At 35.0% G+C, this 18,003-nt stretch overlaps 1 protein-coding gene across 5 annotated transcripts in view; it reads right to left on the bottom strand.

Annotated features, from left to right (window-relative positions):
* The window catches only part of SOS1 (SOS Ras/Rac guanine nucleotide exchange factor 1), a 151,100-nt gene that overhangs the window by 36,100 nt on the left and 96,997 nt on the right, over positions 1-18,003 (bottom strand). For all 5 annotated transcript variants that reach the window (XM_019942786.3, XM_019942784.3, XM_019942785.3 and 2 more), the window contains 2 exons: positions 3,460-3,587; positions 2,021-2,676 (listed from right to left, as the gene is read on the bottom strand). In XM_019942786.3, the coding sequence (XP_019798345.1) occupies positions 2,021-2,676; positions 3,460-3,587 (784 nt within the window). The remainder of the gene's footprint in view (positions 1-2,020; positions 2,677-3,459; positions 3,588-18,003) is intronic.

The raw sequence follows: 18,003 nt of genomic DNA, 5'->3' as shown, positions 1-18,003 counted from the left end.
AAATTTTTATCATTAACAATAGGAGCTTTAAAGAAACAATTATATTAAAAATTTTGAAATTTGAAAATATTTTCCAAATCAAATACCACTGACTTGTGATAGTAAACACTAACAAGTCTTCTTTAGCACCTGCCACTTGTATTGCTCTACAGAAAGAAAAAAAAAACAACTTCTGCCTCACATAGATAAGAATCTAAGGATTAATTCTACTCTAAATAGTCTAAGAACCCAAAACAAAGGTACTTAAAACGATGAACAGTTTAGAATGTTTATGATAAAAAGTTCTGTGAATCTTCCAAGACACAAAAATCAGAATAATGTGGCAAGAAGAATAACCTGAACCTTTATAACCTTAAAAATTCCTGCAGAAGTAGCAAAGAAATAACAATTTTGCAACTACAAATTTCAGGTAATTCTGAATAAAAACATTTTTTTAAGCTGTATTCTAGATCTTAAAGAAGCTGATGGTCATCAACTAAATAAACAGGTCATATTAATTACGGAAAATTGTACCTCTCAAAATAAGTTTCATATGTAAAAAAAGATGACAGAATAATCTATTTTTCATGTAGAATCCTCGGCAGCTTATTTAAATTTTCTGTGCTTTGATCTGTTTTTTATTTTTGGGTCAGTAAAATGAATATACTGACTACAGAAGTTTCTAGGTGAAAAATCAATAGTAAAATTGGAATCCCAGAGTCTTCTTTCATTATATTCAACATGTTTCAGTTACTGCCTGCTACTACCAAATGATATACACTTAAAGGGCCCAAACTGCTTTTAAAATTAGCCTACGGAAAACACTATTATTTCACTATGGAAAAGACTAGCAAAAGAACTACCAGATTCAACTGGTGCCAGAATAGTTTCCAGAGAAAACTGAGAACCCATTTGAAGGACTTTCAAAACTGGAGAAATTTCCCCAGAAACACACATATCCTAGAGATAGAAATATATTTAAGCAAAAAGTTTGGGGATGGAAGTTAACTTACACATTCAACTATTTAAGAATAGCACTTATAAGAGCTGTGTTTGATTTTATATGTCTTTGTAATAAAAGCATTCTTTGAAAATAAGTTTATATTTATCAAGAGCTTTCACATATTTCATTTATTCTTTCCAACAATATTCTAAGACAGCTGTTGTGATGTTGATTTTTGAGATGAAAACTAAGGTTCTAAAACCTTAAGGAACTGTGATAGAGTGAAGGTGTGAATCTAACAGTGAGTGCTCTTTCCACAGTATTTTACAATCGTCAAATTTCCTACTATGTAGGGAAGTTGAAGAACACTGGATTATCATGTTACTTTATTAGAAGAAATAAAATTACTTTAAAAAAATCGATCATTATATTTGTTCCTTACTCTCAAACACGATATTTGATGCAGCCCATTTAAAGACAAACATGTCTCAACCCCCTAGGAATCCTCCAAACACCTATGTTTGTCTCTAAAAATTGCGCTAAGGTGAAACTGTTCTCTAAATAAGATCAGTTGTAAAAAGCAAAAAATACTGAAAACTTAAATGACTCCCAGGATTGCTAAATTTAATAAATTTTAGGAATGGAAATTAAGAAAAAGCAATGCTGTATATATAATGTACTACCAGCACAATTTTGGTAATGGATATCAATTAGAATTTTTACTCATTTTATAATCTCAGTAATGAAAAAGAAAGAAAAAAAAGAGGTAAAGGAGTAAAAAGATTTTTAGACCCTAATGATGATTGATTTATCACTACTTTTAGTCTTGTTTCTGCCACTGTCTAAATTTAGCCCAGTAACTTTATTTATAACTCTGGTTGCAAAGTTAAAAGTAACATATGTAAATGTGGTAGAAAGATTATAAAATTTCAAAGAAATATAAAGTGACGGTATTTTTAGTCAAAGGAAAATCAACTCTGATAATGCGGAGGTCTTTTGCTGTCAGTTTGCTTTCTATTTTAGGCATAATGACCTGTGCAGCAAAGAAAAATCAGCTTGAAGCAGAATAAAAGTGACAGGCAAGTTCATGCTTCTTACCTGCGTACATATGGTATGTGAGCCTCTCTATAAGTTTAATAACAGTTCCTGCTTTGATAATTGGAATTCCAGCTTTGGGCTGCACGTTTTCTTCAAATATGATATTTTCTTCAGAGTCAGGCTCTGCAAATCTATAAACATCAGCACTAGGGAGCCTCATCTGCTCCTCCTTTTCTTCCTGTAGCATTGTCACATCAAGCATCCTTTCCAGTGTACTCCGGTACTGTAAAGATATCAATGCTGCCATCCAATTGTTTTTCTCTTCAGCTGACTTGGCAGAAAATATAACGCTATTTTCATCTTTTAAAATTATCTCAAAAGCATGCTTGTACTCATTGGTGTCATCTTTGTCATTAATTTGTACCTTTCTCATAAAAAACTTTTCTTTAAGACGATACTCTGCATTGCTAGCACCAGGAAGTCTTGGCTGCCCATGATTTGATTTACAGCAAATCATTAAGCCATCAAAGAGAAATATGTGTCTCTCATGTTTGGCTCCTACACGTGTAAGAGTTCCTTCCATTATAAACTCATTGCAACACTGTCCAATGTCTTTTCCCTCCCAACCATCAATATTCTTCTGAATCTCGTTCATTTTCTTGATTGCTAGTTGTTTCCCCTTCATTTGCTGACTATAAAACCGACATGCAGATTCACTAGGATAAAGGAAAAAACATGGTTAGTACAAAGATGACAGGAAATCTACAATTCATGTAAATAAATGACAGTGCAAAAGTATATTTTAAAAAGTTGCACTGAGGTTTTCACTATTTCTCCAAATATATTAGTGTTACAAAATTGCACAGTTTTGGAAACTAAAGCAACACAGTGGAGACATTTTTTTAGTGCTCTAAAAAGAACAACTGACTATTGACAAAATTCTACCCTATAAATTTAGCTACAGAATGATTATTTCTACCATGGCTATGAAATATTTAGAATGACAAGTATTAAAAAGTAGCCCAATATAGTGAAAGAAAAGAAAGATTAAAAAATTTATCTAGAAATGCTTAAGTAGATAATACCTAAAGTTAAAAACCACGTATATATTATAATTAGGAAACTGGAAGCATATTATCTGAATTAATGCCTTGAGTTACATAATCCCTAAAATAAAAGACACTACTAATTTTACTTTGACAGAACAATGATGTTGACATAAATCTACCCAATACATTTTGCTCTATCTCTCCTTTAGCTTACCAGTTGACTCTCAGGAGGTCTTGTCTGGGAGTATGCAAGGAAAATGCACAAATATGAAAGGTTTTTCAAACAATAACAAATTCTCTTGGCTTTGATGTCACTTCCTCTGAAAGGCCAAGCTTGTCACTAAAAGTATTTTCTTCATTGTTTACTTGAGGAGGGAACTGGGATCCCTGAATTTATACCACAATATTCAGGGTGAAAAGGAGGATTATAAAAAAAGTGAAAATATTCACCTCAGTCTTCGTTTTGCAAGACTTTTAGAGCATATTTTTTCCATACCACTCTGAACATTAAGCAAAGCTGTTATTGCTTGTTTCAAACATTCCTTGTCTTCTTGATCTTCACTCTTTTCTTCTAACTGCTGCAAAGTAAAAAGTGACAAATCTGAATTAGCAGAACAGTTCTGGCCCCAAAAAATAATAATCCCATTTTTATTTAAGGATAAAGATAACATTGATTAACTCTTTCTACCACAATAAATAAAAATTTTAAACCTGTCATAAAATATATTTTATTTATTTATTTGGCTGTGCCAGGTGTGCATGCGGGATCTTAGTCCCCCGACCAGGGATCAAACCCGGGCCCCCTGCATTGGGAGCGTGGAGACTTAACCACTGGACTGCCAGGGAAGCCCCTATTATTCTTTTTAGAAGTCTTTTTCTTCCTTTATATTACTATCCATATCAACATGCAACCAAGTTTTCTACATTAAAAAAAACAAAAAATGTAGAAACAGTGTTAACAGAGATCACACCTTCTGACAGGCAGTAATGTGCAGCTTCTCAGATAAATATTACTGAAAGGAAATGAGGGACATAAGTTATCTTTTTACTATCATAGGTCTTGGCACCACAGTAGACACACAGATGAGATTTTTTTTGAAGTGTGTAATTTGGTCTTAGATTTCTGATTCCCACATTACGGTTGTAAGCAATGGAATGCCGAGGAAGATAAATATACAGAGAAGGATGCAATATAGTGGAGAGGAAGTTGAAGACACAAAACCTAAGATCAAAATTTGACTCTACTTTCTGTGTGACCTTGGGGCAAATTACTTGACTTATGAGCCCCCCTTTTCCTATCTGTCAAATGAGGCTTATAAAACGCCTGCTTTGCCTATTTTATGGGATTGTTATTAAAAATGAAAGCACTTTGTAAATGGTAACATACAATATAGGTGCAAGTTGCTTTCCTTTGCAGTTCTACTACAGAATTAACATTGGTATCATGAAGAACTTTGTCAGTATTCACACGTTAAGATTTTGAGTAAAACTAGGAATATACATGTTAGTGAAACTCAAGCACATTTTCAATTAGTGGCTAAAGATGCCACATGTGCCAGACAGAAAGTCTGTACTTAATAAGAACTGAGTCATCAATAACTACTAATCATCAATGCAACTAGGTGGCGGTAATTCAAGCAAGCAGTTAACTGAGGTATGAGTGACAGTAAGTGACAATAATTCAGTAACCTTATAAATCTCTTTGTGGCCACCAAAAAGGAAAAGTTAAGAAATGACGTTTATTAATAGAGCTTTCATGCAACATTTAAGAACACTTACTCTCGGTCATAAAGGAAAAAGACTTGAGAAATAAAACCATAAAAAATAGTAATTTACAAAGGTTTACTTTTCAAAGAGCTTCATTATCCATTAGTACTTTAAGAACTTTGTTCTTGGAGAGGTATCTCTTAAAGAGTAATGATAAATTCCTTTTTTGCTTCAACTGATACAGGTTATACACACACACGCACACACATACACGCACACACGTGTGTACTGATGACCTATGAAAAGTAAACATATTCTTACTCAATGCTCCAGACAATTTTTATAAAAATAATTTGCTTAAAATATCTTAATGCTCAAATATTCCAGAAGTAATAAATATATTGTAATATCTATTTAACAATCAGGTTTTATTATTCAGATTTCTTCTATCCATTATTTAAAACTCACTGAGGCATAATCTGTACTCTTTAGAAAAATATTCAGTCTCATTTGTATTAAATAAAACAAAAATCTATTCACATAATTTCCAACAAAAAAGGGTTGGGGGAGGGAGACAGTTGCTAAAGGATAAGAGACTTAAAAACAGCTACCTTACAAAAAATATGCAAATACCTTTTACTCATAGTATTTCTCTTCACCATGGCCAGCCAGATTAAAGAAAGCCAATGGCCAAGTGTTCATAAAGAAAGAAACTAGGTTTTTAGTTAATGGATGTTAATGGTAGGCTGAAGGCTGGACTCTGGGTAATCTCTAAAAGTATCTTCCATCTCTATGATTCTAAACTATTTACCTCTCATATGGCAGAATTTTTGGAGACAAATAAAATATTACCATAAACTTTATCAAGTTTAGGCTTCAAAGGCAGCAGACAATCTAACACTGAAAGCAATATTCCGTAAGAAAGGGCAAAATTCTAGATGGTTTAATAAAAGTACCACTAAAGAGTAAACTACTTCACTGAGTTGTTTCAGAATTTAATCACTCAATATTTAAGTCAATATGATACAAAGCAAAAAAAAAAAAGAGTTGACACTAACAACAGAATATTATTGAGTCCTTTACATTCTATCTTTTGATATTTTTAATATTATTAATTCAGGCAAACATACCTAAAGTCATACAAAACACAATTCTAACACATAAAAAGAACTCTGAAAGTAACAAATCCATTTAGACATGCATTTGATTTTCTATTCTAAAGATGTTTCAAGTTTCTGGGTCATTTATCTATCATTAACTATAGCATTTCACATACAGAATATACTGGTATCTCAAAAATATTTTTAATATATTTTAAAAGCACAAACCCAAAGTCTGTTTTAAAAACCATAAAACTTTACTGATGAAATAATTTTTAAATGTAATATTTACCTTCACAGCATTAGTCAAGCATCTAAAACAAATTTCAATGTAATAAATGACCTTCCTTATAAGCATTCTTTGCTTCTTTTACTTAACATAGCTGATTTAAACAGGGCATTGGTGCAGAATAATTCAAGCTAACCACCATCAAAGGGGTGGCTTATTGTTGCTACAGAAACAAAGCAATGGCAATTAGTATGTAAATGAGACTCCACAAAGCAGCATCCTCTTGTTACCAAAGTGATATTCAATACCATGCTTTTCATGGGTGCCTATTTAATAACACTATGTAACAGCAACAATTTAATTTTACAAATGCTGTTTACTAAATAGTTTAAAAAATTATCAAGTCGTGATATTACATTGCCGTATATGAGAATGTATTTAAACTTACCCAGAGCATCATATTCTAAAGCACAATGGTAAATCATACGATCTACAGAGATGATAAAATTCACGTTTTCAAAAGAAAGGAGCCACTTTTACCAGTAATTTTTTGTTTTTTTTTGGGGGGGTCCTTTCGAAATAAGTAGAAGGGGCAGTAGTCAATATGGTATATCGCATGCCCAAAGGAAACCCTGAGAGATAAATAGTATTAAATTTAAGAAGCTTTAAACTGGAAAAAGATAGGAGACAAATAAAACTCAAGATTGGTTTACACATAAAAAAATAAAGTGCTGTACCTGATGCAATGTATATAAGTTCAACTAATTCACAAACATATAATGGCTCCTCTCTTTAAAAACAAACTTGAATCCATATGTTTTTATTTCTAGAAATTAGTTTTCTCCAACAAGAAATACTATAGAATAAAGGAACTGCCATACTTGATGATGGAGGCAGGCAGGACCAGAACCCAGGATTTCCAACTCTCAGTCCTTTTCAATATACTACCCAAAGAACTGAAATGACTTGAAATACTTGTTTAGAAAATATTCACCAAATAAAACCTATTCCATTCAAATAGGTAAATTGCAATGCACAAGGATGACAAAATATATAATCAAGAAACATAGTATAACTAAATTGCTGTGTTGAACACCTGAAAGTTACACAATATTGTAAATCAACTGACTTCAATAAAAAAATTTTTTTTAAAGAAATATACACTATAATTGTCTAAGATTTGGAACATAAAGCTAAAGATTTATCTTTATCTTAAATATTGTGTACATATATGAGTTCATCACAAAATGTGAGAACACAAGCAAAGATAGGAATCATGAAGTAAATTTCATAACTAGTTCCTTCCTTTCCCCCAAATGTTATTTTTTGAGTTAAAGTGATTTCATATATGCAGATAATTCTCCTAAAATATATAAAATTTCAACCAGTATGTGATATTAATGATATTAACAGAATTCGATCTTCTTTTACTTAACCCTTATTTTCCCCCCAAGACAAGCAAGGAGATGACCATTGCCAAGGTGGTATATAATACATGAAATAAATAGTGTAACACTATAAATAATCCATAATTGTAATTTAAATGAAACAATATCTTTATTAAATTAGCCAATGGCTGAAAATATAAAAGTGAAATCTTAAAATATAAATTATAACCTGACTTACAGTTCACTATTAGGAAATTAAAGCAAAATTCTCTAAGTTTTTGAGGAAAGTCATAAGTTTTATTGAGATAATTAAATGGTCTTTTGTACACTTTTAGAAACTATTTAGAATATTAATAGTAGCTGAATGAAACTCAAAAGGGCAGATCTACAGGGGAAGCCAGTGAAGTTCCAATCAGAATTAATTTAACAAACATTTAATTAACCATCCCTTATTTATAAGTAATGAAAATATGACAGTGAGCAAGCCAAATCTGGTCACTGCTGTTAGAGCTTAGAGTGTAAAAGAGAAGATGAATGACAAAGTGCTATAATGGGGAAAATACAGGGCACTCTGGAAATACACAGCAAGGGCCCCTGACTTAATAAAGGGAGAGATGATAGCAAGGAAGGCTTCCAGAAGGAAATGACTATAAGGTTCGAAGGATAAGAATGGTTTAGCTATGGGGAAACAGAGGTACAAAAAATGTATTAGGAAGAAGAAATAGCATGTGTAATCAAAGAGTTATTCAGGACCAAGGCTGAGAGAAACTGGCAGAAGAGTAGAACCTGGTGGCTGGGAAGGATTGGGGTGGGGAGAGGTGAGGAGTTAAGATGTTGGAGAAGTCAACCGGGACCAAGTCAGGGCTGCAAGCCTTATTAGGAACTTGAACATTAACCTGGGTCAATGCGGAGCCATTAAGGGTTTTAAGCTAATGACTAATGTGATCAAATTTGCATTTTAGAAAAATGGCTTTGGTTTGGTTACCTAGGAAACAGCAAATGTGGGGGGTGAGGATGGGAAAGGCAAGACTGAAGGGAGATGAGATGATCATGGCCCTCATAGAGTACTGAGAGGAAATGAACAGAAGATGAATCCAAAAGAAGATCCTTTTCACGAATGAAAAGGACTTACTTGGTGACGAAGTGGATGTGATGTGGAGAATGACAGAGAAGAGTTGAGGACTTCCAGGTTTCTATTCTGAATAACCAGATGGATAGTAGGACCACTTCACTGAGTGAATGAGTGCAGAAAGAATAGTTTTGCTGGGAAAGATAAGGAGTTTTCAAGAAAGTGAACTTGGTTTGTTTACACAATAAAGAAGCAGAGTAGTTCAAAAGATAGTTGGACAATAAACAGTCTACATTTCCCCATTTCCTTTTTCATACCCCTCTCTTCATTGAATCTCTTTAATCCTATTGAGACCAGCAAAATTCCTGATTTTCTTCATGCTGCTAAAAGTAACCTTGGGTGTGACAGGTTTCTTACCTGATAGCAAAGGGGTCACTGCTTTTCTAGATAAACTTCATGAGTAAATGATAGGACGGGAGTGGGGGAGAAGGGTGTGATAGGGTTCAGGACACACTACTCCCCAATTTGGCACCTTGGCATACTGAATATTTTAAGTTGAAGGAGTTTGAGAACAGCAGGAGGGAGGGAGAAGGTCAGTGACCTCCCTGGTTCTGTTTTGTCAAGTTCCTTCAGTTTAAAATACTCAATATGCCAAGGTTCCTGTGTCATATAAAACTTACATTAAATAAATCTGTATGCTTTTCTCCTGTTAATTTTTGTCAGTTTCCTTTTCAGACCCAGCCAGAGACTCTAAGAGGGTTGAGGAAAAAACTTTCTCCCCTACAGGTACTTGGGAGCGGAAATAATTTGAAAACAAACAAACAAACAAAGCATATTTTAATAGAGAACACTGCGGCATGTAAATTATATCTCAATAAAGCTGTTTTTTAAAAAAAAGTAATAATTTAATTCTTTTAGCTAAATATCTGCTCTTCAATTTTCTGTATACTGTACCTATCTTCTCTCTTAAAATGGGCTTTTAATGGTTTTAGCAATCAGACTGATGGTAAGTTCAATTTCTAGTCTGAAATGTGCAATTACCAAAGAAATCATATGACAAGATTTTATGGTTTTAAAAAGTAAATGGCATCATACTTTATCTATTGAGATTTCAAATATTAATTTTAAAAATATTTGACCAAGAGAAGGGAAAACAAAAAATACTGACTGTTGATTCAGTGAGTTTAAAGTTTGTAATTAAAAAAAATTTTTTTTAATACTAGCTGAAGTTTATAGTTATTTTATATAGTTTTATTTGGGGTTTCTTAAATTAATTAAAATGGGTATTTATAATTTTTATTATAAAAATTGACAAAATACTTAAAAGTAGAGAGAATAAAATGATGAATACTCATATACTTCATCCATATTTGGCAGTTTTTAAGATTTTGCTAAATTGGATTTAATCTCTTTTGTCTTTCTTTGCTATCCAGACAGGTGGAAAATTGCAATTAATATAAACATTTAAATATATATAATAGGAATTAAAACTGTCTATGAAAAAGTTTTTCAGTATATATGATCAAAAGAATGATAGAGACAGGGGCTTCCCTGGTGGTGCAGTGGTTAAGAATCTGCCTGCCAATGCAGGGGACATGGGTTTGAGCCCTGGTCTGGGAATATCCCACAAGCCACAACTACTGAGCCTGCGCGCCACAACTACTGAAGCCCGTGCGCCTAGAGCCCGTACTCCGCAACAAGAGTAGCCACCGCAGTGAGAAGCCCGTGCACCGCAATGAAGAGTAGCCCCCGCTCGCCGCAAATAGAGAAAGCCCACACACGGCAACGAAGACCCAATGCAGCCAAAAATAAAATAATAAATAAATAAATTTATGAAAAAAAACAATGATAGAGACAGATAATGATAAAAGTATTATTTACTATTATCTATTACCAGTTAAATATTAGAGTATTAGAAATTCTGAAAACTTTTATTTTTTTAAGATTTTTAAAAATATGGACCATTTTTTAAAGTCTTTATTGAATTTGTTATAGTATTGCTTCTGTTTTGTTTTGTTTTTTTGGCTGCGAGGCATGTGGGATCTTAGCTCCCTGACTGGGATCGAACCTGCACCCCCTGCAGTGGAAGGCAAAGTCTTAACCACTGGACCACCAGGGAAGTCCCTGAAAACTTTTTAAAATAGAGAAGCACTTAATGAAAGAAAAGATCTTACACCTTAAAAAAAGAAGAAAGAAACTGCGCTATAACTGGAAGGCCAAAATTCTGGTGAATAACGTTACCAAGCTCCTTTCATTGTGACTTAGAATCACTTTTTTACAGTAAGGCCAAATTTATTTTTAGCTTTTTAAAGAAAAGGAGAGAGTTTGGTGAATTTCCAGCTAAAAAAGGGGAAAAAAAATTGAATACCACAATGTTTATTTGATGAAGAAGTCATAACACAACAGCAAAAAAGGTAAAACAGGGAACTATGTTTCTAAGTATCACTATTATGTTTTCAGATTGTAACAATCCTAGATAATTGTAAAACGTTTTTAGAGTTCCTGCTAATTGGATTAAATTTGTGTACTGTTTCTGTATGGGAATATTTTAAGCTCAAGCATGTCATCTAGGTGAGGAAAAAGATAAAGGATGATCTAAGAACAAATAAAGCAATTAAAAAAATAATCAATGCAACCGATTTTTAAACATGCCCAATATTCAAACTGTATTTTAAACAGGATCCAGCTACTCATATCTTTAAATCTATTAGAATACATTTTCTAACATTAGCAGCTCTCTTGCCTACTTGTGGAATATGAGTTGCAGCCCTTCACTGTACCCCCTTCCTATTGTTACAGACAGCAAAGCCTTAACAAATACTGAAGAAGAGCTATAGGGCTTCCCTGGTGGTGCAGTGGACACGGGTTTGTGCCCCGGTCCAGGAGGATCCCACATGCCTCGGAGCGGCTGGGCCCGTGGGCCATGGCCCCTGGGCCTGTGTGTCCGGAGCCTGTGCTCCGCAACGGGAGGGGCCGCGGCAGTGAGAGGCCCCGAGTACCGCTAAAATAATAATAAAAAAAAAGAGCTATAAAAATGCAAGAACTTCCAGTAATGGTGGTGAAGTGAAGAAGTCTTGAAAACCCTCTGTAGATAACAATTATTCAATCTAAACAAGAGATTAAAAATATTTATAGGCACTGGAAAAAATCTGAAAGAAAGCATAAGCCAGAAATACTATTGCTCTTGAAAAGCTGCAACTAGAAAGTGTACACTTGTGGGATTAGGGCTTTCTCCAACCTCCCATGATGACAGTGAGGAAGAAGCAGAGGAGAAGAGGAGCTTCACACACTAGAGATGAAAGAGAGCAGAATTTAAAAGGAAACTGAAGGGGGAAATCTGGAAGTGAATGAATTGCAGAAGGGTTGAGACACAAAATCTGAGAATAAACTCTACCTAAATGCCTGGTTGACTCCTAAACTCTGCATGCATGAAAAGACCCCAGGGAGTCTAGAAAAAAAGTAGGCAGAGACCAAAGAGGAATCTCTATTGAAAGACAGAGCTATAATGGATAGGTTCTGCTTTTCTTAAACTGAGCTTATTCCCCAACTGTACATAGCTCAGAGAGCAGAAAGCTGAAGACTTACTGGTTTAAGGTGCCAGGGAATAGAGTCTGAGGCTGGCAGAGTGGCTGGAAATTAAGGGGGAATCTCCAGGTGTAAGGGAACCAGACACTGTGCCCCCAAATTTGAACACTATCTCTGCCCAAACATTTAGTCTGTCAAATCATACATGTGTAAGGAAGACAGTAAAGAGTCAAGCTAAAAAAGCAGCGTATGGAAATCCTAAAAAGTGATACAGAGGTATTAGCTGCTGCACAACACAGAAGAGACAAATTTGCAGTTGAGTCCAGAAAAGTTAACTGTCTACTACTAGAATAAAAACCCAACAATCCAAAACAAAACGAAAACCAAAACCCACAAAGGGAACCCCAGAAATCCTCAACATAACAGAATCCAGAGTTGTTAACTAGCAAAAAAAACTGGGAAAATGTGACCCATATTCGAGGAAAAAAACCCAGTTAATAGAAACTGACTCCAAGCGGCCCAGATGGGGGGTTTAGGAAGACTTCAAAGTAGCTTTTGTGATCATATTCAAAAAATCAAAGGAAAACATGGTCTTACTGAGTGGACAGATAGGGAGTCTCTGGAAACTATAAAACAAAATCTAAATGGAAATTCTAGAGTAAGTATAGTAACTAACAATTCTATTGACAGATCAATAGAAATTACCACTCTGAAGAACAAAGATTTAGAAAAATGAAGTCTCAGAGATCTGTGGGACAACATAAAGTAGTTCTACATACATGTAATTGGAGTTCCAGAAAGAGGAAATGAGAGAAAAATGGCAGAAAATGCAGTAATGTAAAAGCAAGTTAAAATCTGAAAGGTGAAATGAGTTTGAAACTTTAAACAGGAAATCAACCCTAAAAAAATGTTAGGATAATCTCATTTATGGAATAAAATACCTTTCAAAACCATCTCTCTTTTCTTATCAGAGAAAAAAAATCACCAAAACTATGAATGTTCCTCAAAGCACTTTAGTTGATTTAAAATTTTAACGCTGGAGTAATATATTAGTCAGCTATTCGTTTATAATGGCTCCTGAATTATACTATTCTGTGTTTAACTTTAGGCATTCAACATCTGTGGTCAGATATGATACTACTTAGCTCACTGCTTTGAGCCCATGGTTTCTGGAAAAGAATTTCTAAATTTAGAAAGCTAGTTCAAAGGAATGGAAGCTAGACAGACCTCTTCTGGACTTATTTTTATGATACTCAGAGAGAAGCTATGTTTTCTAAATCTCCTCTTATTGCTGGTATTAAGCATCAGCTCATGGGCAGTATAAAAAAATGGTCTGAAGCATACAGCAATTAAACCAGATGCAGAACATGAAAAAAGTAGATAAAACATTATCTAGAGTAGAAGATGTCTGATACTTGTCCAGCTCCCAAACTGAAAAAGCAACAAACCAAAGCCATTAACAAATGCATACAAGATACCTGTAGTAGGGGTCTGCAGAGCATATTTCTTTACAAGAGTTTCTGGTGCACTATGTGAAGGCCATTAGTGGGTGTTTAAAGTGAATGATGTAGCACAATTTATGTTTGCCTTTTCCAATTTGTTTTATATACTGAAAAATAAAAACTACTCTGGGAGGAAAAATGTCTCCTACTTTTAACATTTCTCAGTTCTTGAGCCTAAGTTTCCCACTCACTGCACCATTCAGTTCTAAGTTCTTATCTGTAACCCTTTCCCACAGTTCTGTACTTAAGCATTTGGGGCTACAATTTTGGCAATATTTATGATGCTAAGGGGAAATGTTAAGGACTATTCTTCGAGTCAGTCAGTACACAAAAATCTAGGAATATTAGAAAATTTAATGTTAAATTTTAACATATAGCAAGTGTCTAACCATGTGAACATTCAGATTAAAGTCTTTAGTGTCTCTTATTTTCTAAAGTAAAGCTTGTGATCAAGACAAGCACTGCACTGTTATAACGAATTAACATCCACTAAAATATTTACTATTCCATTGGTTCTTAATTTAATAATCTTACCTAAAAACTGAGGGTTATTGTGATGTGTTAAAATTAAACCTGGACATGTTTCTCTCAATTATTTTCCTAATCTTGTACTTTTTATTATCAATGAAACCTAAGACAGGTATGGAGGTTTTAAGTGTTAAATTTTCTATTATTTTTTCATTTAAGGGAAAGCATACATGATAACCCCAACCTCAGTTATGTACATTTAGTCTTATTCAGAAGATTGTTAGTAATTTTGAATTCCCATGAGTTTTTAGCTGCTTATAATCCATCTATTTGAAAAATACTGCAATTGTTGGCTTTTCATTAGATTTTTGCTGGACTGAAATTAAATGTTAAAATCTAAGATCAGGAGGAAATGATTAATTGGCCCATGCAAAAAATATATTTTTATGGGTTTAAGAAAGCCAATATACACTGGAGAATCAGAAAAACAAAAATGAATTTAATTTTTATAGTATACCAAAAACTAACTGTAATGGGTTGAGTTGTGTTCCCCCCAAAAGTTCTACACATGGTACCTGTGAACATAATCTTATTTGAAAATTGGGTCTTGGGTTTCCCTGGTGGTGCAGTGGTTAAGAGTCTGCCTGCCAATGCAGGGGACACGGGTTTGAGCCCTGGTCCGGGAGGATCCCACATGCCGCGGAGCACCTAAGCCCATGCACCACAGCTACTGAGCCTGTGCTCTAGAGCCCGCGAGCCACAACTACTGAGCCCGACTACTGAGCCCGCGAGCCACAACTACTGAAGCCCATGTGCCTAGAGCCCGTGCTCCGCAACAAGAGAAGCCACCGCAATGAGAAGTCCGCGCACCACAACAAAGAGTAGCCCCCACTTGCCGCAACTGGAGAAAGCCCGTGCACAGCAATGAAGATCCAACGCAGCCAAAAATAAATTAAATAAATTAAAAAAGAAAAGAACATTGGGTCTTTGCAGATATAATCAAGTTGAGATGAGGTCACATTGGATTAGGGTGGGTCCTACATCCACTGACTTGGCATTTTACAAGAAAGGAAAGAGATTTGGATGCAAAGATAACAGAGAAGAATGTGAAGATACGAAGAAAGTGATGTGAAGATGGAGGCAAAGATTGAAGTGAAGGCATTCATAAGCCAAGGGATGTCAAGGATTGCTGGGATACACCAAAGGCCAAGAAAAGGCAGTAAGGGTTCTTCCCTAGAGACTTTTTTATAAAGAGTATGGCCCTGCCAACACCCTAATTTTGGACTTTTTGTCTCCAGAACTGTGAAAGAATAAATTTCTGTTGTTTTTAAGCCACTCAGTCTGTGGTGCTTTGCTCTAGCAGCCCTCGGAAACTAACACACTAATGCACAAATAACAATATAGATTTGAACCTGATTTTTTAAATTGAGGGAGACTTACTTTCCCCTAGGTTATATGTACCCAGCATATTGGAAAGAGAACAGGTAATTTTCTAGGGAACTGATTGGCTCAAAATCACCCTGGATGATTTTTTTCTAACATTTGTCTGAGTATACCATAAGAGGATAAAATAATATATCTAAAGAACAAAGAAAAAGTTAACATTTTTGATGAACTGAACAATGTACTGATTTGGTAACCTTCAAAATACTGGTCAACATATTTACTTAGCCCCAAGAAACAACTCTAAATTGGTTTAATAAAGCAAATTAAACTTCACATAGGAAAATCAAATTACTGGAACAATGAGGTTTTCAAAAGGACACAAAGGAAGTTTTTTTGTTTTTTTTTTTAACTTCATAAAAATTAACTTTAATGTGAAAAAAATTAATCAAAGGTTCCAAAGACTTGACTGCAAACTAACTTGCTGGTGGGGGGCAGGGGAAGGGGGGGGAAGTATTTCTTTTTTCCAGTTTCAGTGGCATTAAAGTCATACTATTAATAACTAAACTTTTATTTTCTGAATTTATAAAGTTGAAGGCATTCTAAGTTTCCAAAGTAAATGTAATTATATACATATTATGTATATATATGCAATATATATGTAATTATATACATATATGTAATTATATTTACAGTTAAACTATTCCTACAAATATAAAACATTTATAAGAATTGTAAGGAAAACTTACTTTACTTTTGCGATTCATTTTTTTTTTTTTTTTTTGCGTTACGCGGGCCTCTCACTGTTGTGACCTCTCCCGTTGTGGAGCACAGGCTCCAGACGCGCAGGCTCAGCGGCCATGGCTCACAGGCCCAGCCGCTCCGCGGCATGTGGGATGCTCCCAGACCGGGGCACGAACCCACGTCCTCTGCATCGGCAGGCAGACTCTCAACCACTGCGCCACCAGGGAAGCCCGCGATTCATTTTTTAACAAGCATTTATGGAATGTCTAAGTGCCAAACACTACGAGGCATGAGAATTCAAAGATACATAGGGCTCAGTTCCATTCTTTATGGAGTATACAGTCTAATGACAAGGTAGACAGTAAAAATGGGACATGTTCTATAAAGAGATATGAAGAGAATAAAGGAGCTTAGGCAAAGGATCAGCCTAGGAAACCAAGGGAAACTTGATGGAGAACCAACATTTGAACAAACTCTTTGACAAGCAGGAATTTTTCAGATGAAATGGGAAGGTAGAAATAGAAGCAAAATTCCAGGAAAATAGAAAAAAAGAAAGATATGGAATCCTGAACAGATTTGACATATCCAGAGCTGCTCGGAAATTTTTTATTGTTAAAGCATAAGGAAAGTAACATCAAGTATTGAGAGATGAGGCTGGAGAGAGGCTAAAGAATTTAGACTTTGTGTCCCACTTCACAGGGCACCAACTGCACTTTTCAAACTGGGAGTTCCATGAGACACAAAGACCATATAGGAAACTGCTACAGTAACCCAGGAGAGACATACTGAGGGTCTGGACTAAGGCAGTGTCAGTGGAATGGGAGAATAGACTGGATTCCAGAATCATTTCTGGAATCAAATCATGATGCTCTGCTAATAAGGGACTAAGAAGAATCAAAGATGGTACTGAGGCTTCTGGTGAAGGGATCTGAGCTGATCAACAAAGAAATGGAATACAAATTTGGGCAGGCAGGAGAAGTGGGGAAGTGGTGAAAGATGAAGGTAGTAAAATGTTAGTTTAAGATATCTGCAAGACAAGAAGAAAATTTTCTAGTAATGACAATACTCAGTATTTATATTTTTTACTGCATATGAAGTACTTTTACATACGTTCTCTTGGTTGACAGAAAAACCCAGTGAGATAAGAGCATTTCACAGATAAGAAAACCAGAGCTCAAAAGGTGAGGTGACTTGTTACAGGCTACTCAGCTAGTAGGCTACCAGGCTAGAGTCAGAAAAAAAAAATCAGAGTCCTATCTAGTCTTTCAAAAGCCACTCCATACCATAGATAAATTATGGTTAGTTTCCAATTGTTATTCACGTCTTAGCATTTTGCTGCTTCCCACTGAGCTGATTTTATTTAATCACTGTTGAGTCCAGAATCACCTAGTCCACACTGGCACTTGAAGTTATGACAATATCCAGAGGAAAAAAATTTAGAGTTAGTGAGAATCACGTTACTGGAAAAAATCTTAGACCATTAAGTGTTAGAAGGTCTTTCAGTTCTTCTGATGGAGGAATTCTATGATAGGTTCCCAAAGTAACCTCCAGAAATACATTATAGTTTCAAAGGGTTCCATGGTTTAATTAATTTGGGAATTAATTGCTTTAGATTGCTTTATTGCACAATTTCACAAAGACTTTAATATTCTAATGTACACTGAAAATTTCTAGGAGTATAATTAAGGATACAGTGTTCCCCAAACGTATCTGACCACTGAACATTTCTCCCAAACATATTTTTCTTTTTGGCTGCACTGCATGGCTTGTGGGATCTTAGTTCCCCGGCCAGGGACTGAAGCCAGGCCCTCGGCAGTGAGAGCATGAAGTCCTAACCATTGGACCGCCAGGGAATTCCTTCCCCCAAACTTTTGATTTA

This window comes from Tursiops truncatus, chromosome 14, assembly GCF_011762595.2.
Source record: "Tursiops truncatus isolate mTurTru1 chromosome 14, mTurTru1.mat.Y, whole genome shotgun sequence".
Taxonomy (NCBI): Eukaryota; Metazoa; Chordata; class Mammalia; order Artiodactyla; family Delphinidae; genus Tursiops; species Tursiops truncatus.
This window is presented reverse-complemented; position numbering and strand designations above follow the sequence as displayed.